Here is an 11,614-nt window from a genome sequence, read left to right on the forward strand (position 1 = left end):
GAATGGGCGTTCCGCCAAGATATCCGGATCCGATCCGAACGTGCATGATCCTTAAGCGAAGAAGCGCGGGCGCGTTGTCTCGGAAAGCCCGACGATTTCGATAATGCGTTCATCGATGTAAACACGTCTTGAAAACCCTCTCCACTTTTCAGAGGCGCTCAAACCGAGTCAAACTCTGCCTCACCCGTTTCTTCATCTTTTCTGCCTTATCTTAGGGCTCGGAGGCGTCTCGGACCTATGGAGCGCCCAGTGCTTTTTGGGTCGTTCGGATTCTGACACAAGTTGATGAGTTCGTTGCAGTCGCTGTCGACAGCTGATCGAACTCCCATTCTCCATTTTGGAGACGAGCCGTGGCGCGACTCTCCCAGCGAGTCAGTGAGGTTAGAGCGCTCGTTTTCGCTCTCTCCTCGAACGTATTGATTCATATTCAGCCGTATTACTGATATCTGATGAGCGATCAATCGAGTCTCACAATGACAAGCCAGCCTCCACTTCTCTATTACAGTCTAAAAAGGGACATGTCGACGGAGAGATTGTTCAAACCTTGCTCCTGGGGTCATCTCCTAGAATCGACGGACTTCGAGACCGCTTCCGTCGCCGAATTTGTTTCAGCTCCTCTGGCTTCTCGATGGGCCGAAATCGTGCGGGAGGGTGTGTATGTGGAGGTTCAGAATGCGACGAGAGCTGCGTCAACGAACGAGATCGCCTATTGGTTGGCTGTTGTCATAAAGGTCCACGGTTATTTCGTCAAGCTACGCTATTTGGGTTGCGGTAAGTTAAGGAAATGTGTCCCCGACCCCCTCGAAGACTTCCCGATGCCAGCTCAATTTCCTCCGGGTCGAAAAGCTACGCCATTTAGTCATCGAATTCTCCCCTTGACAGATGATGATTCTTGCCACGACTTCTGGATGAATACCACTTCTGAAATTGGCGTTGTTGGAGGGACAGACTACACCATCCATCCCGTCGGCTGGTCTGTAGAGCACGGAGAGGAGCTTCATCCACCCAAGGAGATCGAAAATTCACGAGAAGATTGGATTTCTTGCCTGAGCGCCAAACTCGCCGACTGTTCGACTATTCCCAAAAAATTGCATGAGGCTTTCCGATTGGCGACAAGGACTAGTTTTTCGCCCGGTAGGTCCGACTGTCAGTCCAGCATGCTTCCCCGTGCAGATAGAAGGACTGACGGAAGTCCTCTCAGATACTACAGAGCTCCTTATCGCCCTTGCCTTCTGTAATATGGAACTTGAACGAGCGCAGGCCATTACAGGAATGAAACTGGAAGCTGTCGATATCCGCGATCCCGGTTGCCTCAGAGAGGCGTCTGTTGGTTGTGTCAGCGGTCGGAGACTCGAAGTGCAATACGTAGAGGATGGCACATCTTCCGATAGCGATGCGTCCAGCTTTTGGTGCCACGACTCATCAACCATGATACGACCCGTCGGATGGGCTAAGCTCATCGGACAAGATATCAGATCCACGCAGAGATACTTCGACACAAGTTTGGGGAAAATACTCGCAAACAGACTTTCCGATGAAGATGCTCCGGTCGGCTGTTTCACCCCGCTACATATGCTAGAGAAAGTAGGTTCCAGGTTTTTTTCTCGATTCTTCCCGAAGACCCGTGGGCCGAAAATCCGCAGACGGAGATTTGACTATTCCAACCATATGCCTCCCACTTCGGAGGTATGTCGGAGCCGGTACTCACTTCCGAGATGGGAATTTCCAGCAACGACAAAGCCTGGACGCGCAAGAGCTGAAGGTCGGAATGAAACTCGAGTTCTTCACGCCCCAATGTCCTGACGCGATGTGCATCGGTACCATTCGTAAGGTTCTGCGTAATCACTTCCTGGTAGTCGAAGCAGATGATGTCTCAGCTCCTGAAGAGCGCCTCCGGATGTGCGTACACGCTTTGTCCAACTGTCTCTATCCCGCCGGTTACGCTCAAATCGCCCGAATAAGATTGAAGAAACCTCCCGGGTACGAGGAAAGGTGTTTTAGGTGAGCCCCCCCTGATTGTCCTCTCCATCAACCTCATGGAGAGGCTCCCCATCCGACCGATGACGTGCTCTGAGAAGTACCGCTCCGGTTGAATTCTGCCGTTGGGGAGTCTCTCGACAAACGATTATTATGAAAGAGCTATGAAATTATGGACAAAACGATGGATCACAGCAAGCGGAAAAAATTCTAGCGAAACTTCTCTATCCAGGTGGAAGGAATATCTCGACGAAACACGAAGTAACGCCGCCCCCGCCGAGATTTTTGCGAAAGAGGTGCCGGACCATGGTTTCCAAGTCGGACAGATGCTTGAAGCAACCGACGTTTTAGCCCCGGAGGACATTCGCGTCGCGAGAATCGAAAGAGTCGTCGATCGTCTTCTCTTAATCCATTTCGAAGGCTTCCCATGCGATTACGATCAATGGGTCGATTGCGAGAGTCCCGATATATTCCCCGTTGGCTGGTGCAATTCGGTGAGATACCGATTGACTGACCCAGGCGGGGGTTCACAAGGAGTTCGCGCCCTCGATTGACATCACACGACGACCCGATGTTTCGTCGTGCCGACGAGACGAAAGCCCATATCATACTCGGAGATCGCGCATTCCGAGGTCGATTTCACACATCTCACCGTAAACCCCGGACGAAAGCTAGGAAAGAGTCTTTGTGGAGGCGAATCAAGCGAACTATTCCCAAGTCTTAGTCTCACTTGATTCAATTTTCTCTGAATAAACCGAAAGGTAATTCCTAGATTCAAGTTTTATTGTTGTCTTGTTTACCGGCCATTAAATACATTGGGAGAACACCGACTGTGATCGGAGCATTTTTTTTTCGAGTGATCGTGGATAGGAGCCACCTGATAACGTCCAGTCGGAACGCCTTTCACGGGCAGCTCAGGAACGGATTTTCACGTTTACGTATATATATTCTGCACCTCAAAATCTGGAGTTCATCCGCGGCAGTTGAAAACTCCGTGCATGCCGTGTACGAGAGCGGCGACGAAAGACAAGATCTGCGAGGAGTTTTCATTGAGATTCACTCGAAGCTCTTCATTTTTCCGAAAAACAGATCTATCTACGAATGGTCCATCAATCGGATTCCTTACCATGGTGGCCCAATATTGATTTTTGTGGTCCTTGCCCGATGGTGCGCCATCCTTCGAGATTGCCCAGAGAGCGAGACCGCAGTAAAGGACCAGCCCGAAGAAGTGGTAAACGTTGTGCTGCAACGAAATTCGACGAAATTAATTCTCTGATCATCGCTATGGCATCCCTGCCTCTGCGAGCAATGGCCATCGACGAATCCAATCCAATGTCCAATCGATATATCCTCGAGAAATAATGACTCACGTAAAAGCTGCCTGAGACCCCTTCGCCGGTCAGAGCTCCAGAGAGGATGAGGAAGAAGGAGTTCAGGAAGAACATGAAAGAGGTGTATTGAAGCCAGAAGATCGGCTCGGAGTGTTGGAAGTTGTTATTCTTTAGGATGGAGAATATGATGACCCCACAGATCTGGAATGAAGAACATTTTGAGGAAACTCCGCTATTTGAGCCCCCATATCAACGTAGAAACAGAACGAGGGATCGAATTATTCGGATTAAGTACTTATTCTAGTCGCTGAGTCAGCTCAAGACCGCCATAATGAGCAAATCCGACTCCAGGCATGTGCTGGCGGACTATTTTGGAGCTTCTGCCTCTATTTTTCACTTCGATCATGCGTCTCGTCGCGTCCTTCGCCGAGCGACTGCCACGAAAGTCGCTCCTCTTGGGGAATTCGGAATTTCCTCTCCGAGAACTACCGGAGAAGCTCCGTTGAGCAACAGACCGGGGATCCCCGAATCCCCACTCGAGGGTTCGCGCTGGTCGAAACTCTGGATCTGACAACATGAGGGACCGGAGCAAGCGATTGAGACGAAAACAAGAAGATCAGGGGAGAAATCGCTGCAGAAAATTGAGCAGCGCTCCTGATTCCCGACGAAAGCTGATGATTGCCGCAGGGTCCATAATTTCAGTCCGTGACGGAGCCCTGAATTTGGACCCCGCGCCTCTCGACGCGATTTCCCGTCGCTTCTCGGAGTCGGAAGACGCGAGCGTATAATTCGCTTTACGGCCACAACATCTGAATCCGTGCATTCCCGAGCATCGAGAGCCATCAGTCTCCCAAACCGGTCGTTCCGGATCCGGGCCGCCCAAAATCAGTGTTTTCTCGTGTGCATCAGCCAGCTGAGATGCTCAACGACCCCGGTATTTTGAAACGTGGGTGGTGATGGCGACGCTGATGGAGGCAACCTTGGCCGCCGAGAAAGTACTACCTACCTTCCGCACGACGACGTCGAAGTCTTCAGTGAATTCGGCGTTCGACGAATCGCTCAAATAATTGAATTCCATTTGAGCTGACTGGGAACAGATATTTCATCTGAGGCCTCGAACAGAGATGAGACCTTCGAAGGGAACTATGCTGGGCTGAACGGGCTTCGGGGTAAATAGAATTAACATCTCTTCCGGCAGAGCGACGAGGAGGAGAAATTCAAGTTTCCATCGAGAATATTCCTCAACGAGAGACGAAAATTCGAGCGCATCTCCAGCTCTAGACCAGCCCTCGATTGCCTCGGGGAAAAGCCGACTTCAGACACAGAGGAACTTCGTAAGTCTTCAAAGAGGATCTGTCACTCCCAAGAATCCTTGTGGCTCCAAACGAGTTCTGGACAGGCGCCAGAAAGTATAAGGACCTCATACGGAGACTCCAAATCGGAAACCGTGTACGGATTCTGTACGTCATCAGTGGGGCTATAAAATTCTCGCAGATCTTGGCTTTTCGCTGATTCTCGCGCGCTTCCCTGGCTGTCTTCCGCAGAGATACAATGAGGGCCACGGAGCGCCGCGGATTGCGCCGGGCATCGCTGCGAAATTTCAGCCCTAGCAATCAGTCATAGGAAGCGAGACGACTTCGACGCGCATATTCTTCCGCTGGCCTTCCGTGGTACTTATGGCTGCCTCGGGGTGTCTTCTGATGAAAGATAAGGAAAAAAGCCCGATCTGCGTAGTCTTGAAATTCGCATCGATCCAATCCCGAGGGTACAGGAATCGGTCGGTATCTCAATGTGGAAGCACTTCGTCGTTGCTGTCTCAACGGAATGGAGATATTCAGTACGGTTTCGCTAGAGGTCCAGAGACGTGCGGGCGCATCCCGTGCGGTCGGACGGCTCGGTCAGAGATCAGAAGAAGAATCACTGATTATCACTCGTCGACTTGCTTCCCACAACTATCGGTACGAATTGAAGGACCTTGACACGGCCTCCTTATATGATGCTGAGCATGAGGGTGGAAGTAAATTAGTTGCGCTAAAGCGATTCTCTGTCAGCTAACGCATACATGAGGCGAAGGCTGCGCCGATAGCTTCACAGACCTCTTCGCTCACTCCCGCTTCAGTGGGTCTTCTTGAGAACATCTGACTGAAAATATCGGTCGCAAGATAGGAATGGCGGGAAGGAACATTCGTCAGAGGATTTTTCTGCCTGCATGGATCCACAGGAGGCGGACCGAGAATCTCTTTAACAAATCAAAGTCGATACCTTATCTCGAGTATCCAGAAGACCATACGACATCTCTGGATTGCTCCGATCTCAGAAATTCCGGGACTTCATCCATCATCGAACTGCCACGAATGTCGGCGAATTGAATGCGTCTAAGATCCAGAAAAAATCGACTCTTCGGAACGATTGGCAGAACCGTCGGATAGGCCATACCATTCTAAACCGATAATGCTCCACAATGTATTGCAGATGCGAGGAGATCTTCTCGGAAGGGGCTCGAGGATGTCAGGTCAAGCAAGACATTGAGGGCGTGCCTTCTCAAGGGTGGACTTGTCAGTTTCAGTTAATTGCCGAACCCTGATTCTGGGATACAGATAGCGGTTTCAGATATCGCCGTCATAGGGCGTTTAAATATAAATGAGAAAACATAAGTTGCGCTTCTCGATACGTCCATGTACAATCAAGCGGGAACGACCGTTATTCGACGATTTTCGATGAGGAAATGACAGCAATTCAGTTTATCGATGATACTTGAACGCCACAACAGTCCCGGACAGTCGCGGCAAAATCGGAATTGCGTTCAGCGCCCGAAGCCAATTTGCGGTCTCCGGAACGGGAACCAATGCCCGATTCTAGCGAAACCAACCAAACTCATCTTATTCTCTCCGCCTCGCATGTGATGAGGGCTTGGCGAGAAATGTCGTGACCAAGCGATGCTTCGTGTTTTTTCTTGTGGTCTCTCTTCCCTCTGGCTTCCGTGGACAGCGACCGCTCACGAAACCGTAGCACGGGACGTGGAGCTCCGCGAAGCTTGTCAATGACAGGTTGTCCCATTGGTTGTTCGTAGAATGCTTTCCACGGGATCAAGCGCGACCAAGTCCTCGCGGAGCGCATGTGATGATCACGAGAGCGAAAACCCACGCAGATTTTTCGCTTCTGATCGGAAAGGACGGGGTGGGATATTGTTTAGCAGCGGAATGATGTGACGGAACATGCGATGAGATAATTGGCGAGCGTCCAGGAGAACTCCGAATCAGTTCCGCGGGGAGGATAATAAATCTCATTCAGTACATCGAATAGAGGATTGCTCCACGGTGGATACTTATGGAACGACTCGATACTGACAGCTCCCGGCTTTCAGAGTCTCGTTAAAGCAGCACTTGTTATGCAAGACAACAACCCATAAAAATATGTACGCAGTCCCCACAGAAAATGGAAAACATAAGCTTCGCGAAGGACATTTGAACGGGGAGTGCGCATCTCACTCGCTCAGAGCGGCTTCTTCTAGACTGAACAATCAAGGACTTTTCAGAGTCGCTCGATCGCTAGTGTCGTCAGATGACAGTTCACGGGGATTTTGGAGAAGCGGAGAGGGGAATTACAGATGGATTCTGGGTGCAAACGTTCCTCGAGAACCATAATCAATAAAATATGTGCCTTACCAGTTCGATCAGCAGGAAAAGTCCGTGCCGCGAGCAGCACTCTTCTCTATGGAAAGACACGCCCATGGTTTTTTCGGCAGAAGCTCGACTTAAGCTCTTCAGTGTTCAGAGTCTCAACGTTGAGTAGGAAACGTATGAGCGGCATGCGCTTTTTCGGCTCGCGAGAGAAAGGGCTCAGGGGCCCAAGTACGGTGCGTCGGCCCATACGCATGCGCGGTCAATATGTTTTCAAACAGAGTCGCGCCGAGTGTCGCTGGACATCTCACCGAAGCGTAGCGCGGCTTCGATTCTCGGTCGCGGTGACAGTGCCCGTAGAAACGTTTCCGCCGAGAACGTCACCACTTTTTGCTGTGTCAAGGAAATGTAACAATGAAGAATGTTGCTTCCGTCCATTGAATACTCACAAACTCGATGAGGAGGAAGAGTCCGCTGCGCGAGCAGCACTCATCTTTGTGGAATGAAACGCCCATTTTCTTGAGACACAACCAAAACGCGATGCGGCAACGCAACTTCTCAAATGCCATTCTTCGTCGATGCGTCGCTCAGGACACTTTGTTGGACAGGCGGAGGAGAGGGACTGGGAGGCAAGGCGAGGAGGGCTTCGTCGAGCATGAGATCATAGAATACTGAAACGAGCGTGTTCACCGGAGACACTGTTTTTCCCGTGAAATCTCCCCACGAGACTTCTTTGTTTCGTTGGAGGCGAATTTATTCCCGATTGCCCCTCGTCAGACCCTTCCGTGAGTCGATCGGGGAACTCCGGATCAGAGGAGAAGCGACCCTGCGAAGATCCATGAGAAGGTAGCTCCTCATTGTTCGGAGCTATCTTGCCATGAGTGCGACGACGTTATCGAGAAATTGGTTTCGGACGTCACGACCGTAGAAAGGATATCCAAGCTACGGTTCGCAACATTTTCTGAGATTCGCCTCGAGAATCACTGTCCGACGAAGAACGTGAGACATGCCTCCCCTCTGACGACATAGCGATATCGGGGAACCCGGAAAGGCGACCCCGAAAGCGTCAGCTTGACCATGTACGTCTCAGTCAATTCTTTTGAATGGCCGACTTTAGATTGGGCCACGGGCAAGGTTCCGGCGGTTTTCATTGTGAATGCTGCGATTTCCTCGTCGATCGTTCTTAATCTTGTATTGCTCCGTACCCTCCTCCATTGCTTGGGGTATTTTTTATCTCTCCTGATTAACCGAGCAGATTTTCGCAAGGTTTCTGATGATTTATGTCCAGAGCTCAGAATTCCAGGCACTGGTAAATGCAGTGAGAGGCACTGATAATTTCTTGATTCACTGAAAATGGGCATTATGGGAAGAGAAAAGGCTGAACTGAATCCTTCGTCAGTGCACTCCCACGGGAAACTCTCGTAGGGAATCGCAGTCCCATCGGTCTGACGCTGGCCTGACAGGAACGTCATACATCATCGGAAAAAAATCTGCGTTCAGGACCATCGTACTTTATCGGACGCAAGCTGTTTTCCGTGCGCAGGGGTTGGCCGACCCCATTGAATCTCCGATTCCGATCATGGACCCGGAAATCTCTCGGAATCCCCGATATTCAGCGTCTCAGGGGCTCGCAAAGAAACTGCAGGCACGAAGGAAAAATCAATACAGGCAGATCCGATCGGGAAACGTCGAGAAAGACAGCCATAGGCATTGGAGGCAATATGACTAAACCTCTGAGCTCCATGAATGACTATGCCTCCCTCACTCGATCCGAAATCATGGATGATTTCTTGTGTTCCCAGGCTCTCCGACGGCTGCTTCAGGAACATCGATGCGCGAACAACATCATACGCATCACGTTCAGAAGAAGAATCATCTCCGTTTACTGCCCGGTAGATAGCTCACGGGATAAACTAGAGACAATTCACACCTAAGCACACAGCGCGTAAAGATCCTAGTTTGGAAGCGCCGATGACTCATCCGACATCCGTTTACTCGAGTCAGTCATCAAAGTAGGATTCATCGCCGTGGTCTGTCATCTTGACGCTAACACTCAATGTACATATATTATGTGTTTCTCAATCCGGAGCCGAAGTCCGAACGCCTAGCCGACCGTCCGACGCGACCATGTGGGAAGGTTCACTGTAATGGTCGAACGCGACGACGACGTGGGAGAAAACTCGATTATAATCTCGCGCCATTCCGGGTTAGGATTCTGCAGGTCTCGCGTTGGACGAGTGTGATCGTTGGTCTGCGCGTGGCCAAGACAAATCATCCGAAGCTCTCGTTCCGTGGGGAGGTCTTGACTTTCATTGACTGCAACATTGACTACGAGCTCCATATCGCTCTCCCGTGTTTTTTTTTTTCCCATCATAATTTTTCTCGTGGTCATTTGAGCGCTGAGCGTTCAAGCCGGCGCAAGCACACAGAATGGTCGTGAGAGAGGATTCATTCGGGCCGTCTCCGAATGCTTACTTAGCGCTGCAAAGCAACGTCTCACGTGGGCAGAATAAATGCAGATCAACATTGTGTCATCCTATACGTACAAGACGGGCGGATTTTTTCTTAATCATTTCACCGGGCAAGCGTTCGGAGAAGAGAACAGACTCCCCGGAAGAGCTCGGACGTCCTCATACCTGCATCGACTCGGAAGCGCAGAAGAAGCAGTTTCGACTGTCGGATCGGGAGGCTGATTCGAGCTGAATCGTTCTTAGCTATTTTGGATTTCAGCATCCGAGAAATCCGGCATGCCGTGGATGCGCTTCTTATTTTTCTCGTCCCGAACAGGTTTCGAAGATTAAGTGACTAGAGACTTCTATCGCTGTTTCGTCATTCGGCTGTTCCCGATTTCTGACTCATTCACGCATGAGATCATCGCCGTGAGTCCAGAATAGATCGTATGGCGGCGCAGGCGCTCCTCCGTCACTGGAGGCAATCCGGGCGAGGACTGGCATATACACTGTAAGATTCAGTCAGATAGACTATTTCCGTCGACAGTCGTTTAGTTCGGTGTCGACCACAACGAAAGCTCATCGCGATGCTGAATATGGTTTCCGGGTGACCCAAGAATGCGGCGAAATGATCTCGATTCTATGATCGGCATGGCGAAGCCCGGAAAGTGGATGACTAGACAAGCACGTCGCTCTCCGACCACCACCGCTTTCCATGATCCTCTTCCGATCGCGAGCTCTCGGGAGAGAACCGGAGGAGCTGCGAAGACATTGATCAGGTGCTAATGATCGAAAGAGACTCCCTATTGACCGGCAACAACTCGACGCCTCGCCATATGCTTGGCACCCGTTCCGTAGGAAAACATCGATCCGGAGGCGATTCACGAATCTCCCGCAATACCCTGGCAAACCTTGCGGACTATTTCTCTTCGGCGTCATGGGAGATACTGTCCGTCGCCGAACAGGGCTAGGAATGAGCTGTAAACACCTCGAAGGGAGCAATCGATTCACCTGCCACAACGATTTTGTGAAGGTGTAGTCATATACCGGTGAACTCTCCTGCGTGTGTCTTTTTCTCTGTCTTCTGGGACTCCGACTGATCCAGCAGGGAGATTCTGAGCTCAGAGCTCGCCGGGGCTTCTCGTTGGCGAATTCGTGGACTCCTCCGAACTCCTAGCGATCCTTCCGATGGACAGACTTCAGGACAGAATGACGAAGAGAATCATGTTGCCAGTTTGCGAAAAAGTCGATCGGTTCATTATATAACGAAATGAATGGGGAATTTACTTCCGGAAGCAATTTGTCTCGCGAAGACTCCAATAGAAATTCTGAGCGGCATTGAAAGGTCATTTAATCTACAGTGTGACTGATAAATCGTTTCTGACGCGGAGCTAATTCAAGCCCGACCAGAAAAAACAAAGACAAGCGAGTCGCCTATTCCTTCCGCTATCGCAGATCAAGTGGAAATTCCGTGGATTGGCGTTCTGAGGACGGTGAAGTGTGCCGAAAGTAAGGGGAACTCATTCGCAAGCTGATCTCTATACTTATCCCTTAGTGAAGGAGTGAGATGGCTCGCTTCCGATCGAAATTTTCTGATGGATCGCATGGCATCTGTAACGATGTACGCTTGCTCGCGCGGCGATCATACCCGCTGATCAGTCGATTTTGATTGATTTCTCCGGGGGAAAATTCATCACCCATGCCGCAGGCTGATCTGCTGTCGTGTTCTGCCGAGAAATGGAATATCCCTCTTAAGAATCTTTTCTCAGAATGGGCTACGTGGTATCGATCTCTAGAATTCCCACCAAGTCAACGTGACCCATCGGCAACGCTCGCGATATGGATCATTTATCGAAGGTATCATGAATGATCACTTCTGGAGCTTTGTAGTTCGAATCGATAACAGCATCCGCGTAACGGCTTTCGGTACGCGAACAGGGAACTTGGGGATACGGTAATCTCGCTATCTGGTGATTCTAGTCCGTTCCTGCCGATGCTGGAGTCTCCGTCTATCTCCTAGCGATGAGGGTTTCCGAGCGACTCAAGTATCGCGCTTCTCGAGTCATTTCCCCGCAGATCGGAAGTTTTTGTGAAAGAGCATCTCTGATGATACGGGACGATAGGTAGATTTCCTTCTCATGAGGAGGATCATCTCCAAGGGATCGAAAACGCCGCTGCGAGGTACCGAGCGCAAGATGGTTCGCTCGCATCAATGACTCACTAATCTAGATTCTCT

General features: G+C 50.6%; 2 protein-coding genes across 3 annotated transcripts; one reads left to right on the forward strand and one right to left on the reverse strand.

Annotated features, from left to right (window-relative positions):
- The first annotated feature begins 248 nt into the window (after positions 1 to 248).
- Positions 249 to 2,755, forward strand: LOC100905447 (MBT domain-containing protein 1). Its single transcript, XM_003747914.2, has 6 exons — positions 249 to 380; positions 506 to 771; positions 883 to 1,134; positions 1,271 to 1,584; positions 1,730 to 2,001; positions 2,210 to 2,755. The coding sequence occupies exons 1-6, from the start codon at positions 286 to 288 to the stop codon at positions 2,529 to 2,531; spliced, it is 1,521 nt and encodes a 506-aa protein (XP_003747962.1). The 5' UTR covers positions 249 to 285; the 3' UTR covers positions 2,532 to 2,755.
- LOC100900611 (uncharacterized) lies at positions 2,743 to 7,511 on the reverse strand. 2 transcript variants are annotated; one of them, XM_003747884.1, is made up of 4 exons: positions 7,378 to 7,511; positions 3,348 to 3,509; positions 3,104 to 3,220; positions 2,743 to 3,010 (listed from the first exon to the last, which is right to left on the reverse strand). In XM_003747884.1, the coding sequence occupies exons 1-4, from the start codon at positions 7,495 to 7,497 to the stop codon at positions 2,948 to 2,950; spliced, it is 462 nt and encodes a 153-aa protein (XP_003747932.1). In that variant the 5' UTR covers positions 7,498 to 7,511; the 3' UTR covers positions 2,743 to 2,947. The 2 variants fall into 2 exon arrangements, with proteins under 2 accessions (XP_003747932.1, XP_003747933.1); XM_003747885.1 differs by lacking the exon at positions 7,378 to 7,511 and adding an exon at positions 6,974 to 7,133.
- Positions 7,512 to 11,614: the final 4,103 nt, after the last annotated feature.

The sequence above is a fragment of the Galendromus occidentalis genome, unplaced genomic scaffold (assembly GCF_000255335.2).
Source record: "Galendromus occidentalis unplaced genomic scaffold, Mocc_1.1 scf7180000077526, whole genome shotgun sequence".
In the NCBI taxonomy this organism is placed as follows: Eukaryota; Metazoa; Arthropoda; class Arachnida; order Mesostigmata; family Phytoseiidae; genus Galendromus; species Galendromus occidentalis.

Excerpts from the sequence above, each read along its gene's own strand:
- LOC100900611 (XM_003747884.1), bottom strand. The coding sequence starts at position 7,497 with ATGGCATTTGAGAAGTTGCGTTGCCGCATCGCGTTTTGGTTGTGTCTC. Across the intron at positions 3,221-3,347 it reads GGGTCTCAGGCAGCTTTTAC|CACAACGTTTACCACTTCTT; the intron begins GTGAGTCATTAT and ends ATTTCGTTGCAG. Across the intron at positions 3,011-3,103 it reads ATCAATATTGGGCCACCATG|ATCTTGTCTTTCGTCGCCGC; the intron begins GTAAGGAATCCG and ends AACTCCTCGCAG.
- LOC100905447 (XM_003747914.2), top strand. The coding sequence starts at position 286 with ATGAGTTCGTTGCAGTCGCTGTCGACAGCTGATCGAACTCCCATTCTC. Across the intron at positions 772-882 it reads GCTACGCTATTTGGGTTGCG|ATGATGATTCTTGCCACGAC; the intron begins GTAAGTTAAGGA and ends TCCCCTTGACAG. Across the intron at positions 1,585-1,729 it reads CGCTACATATGCTAGAGAAA|CAACGACAAAGCCTGGACGC; the intron begins GTAGGTTCCAGG and ends GGGAATTTCCAG.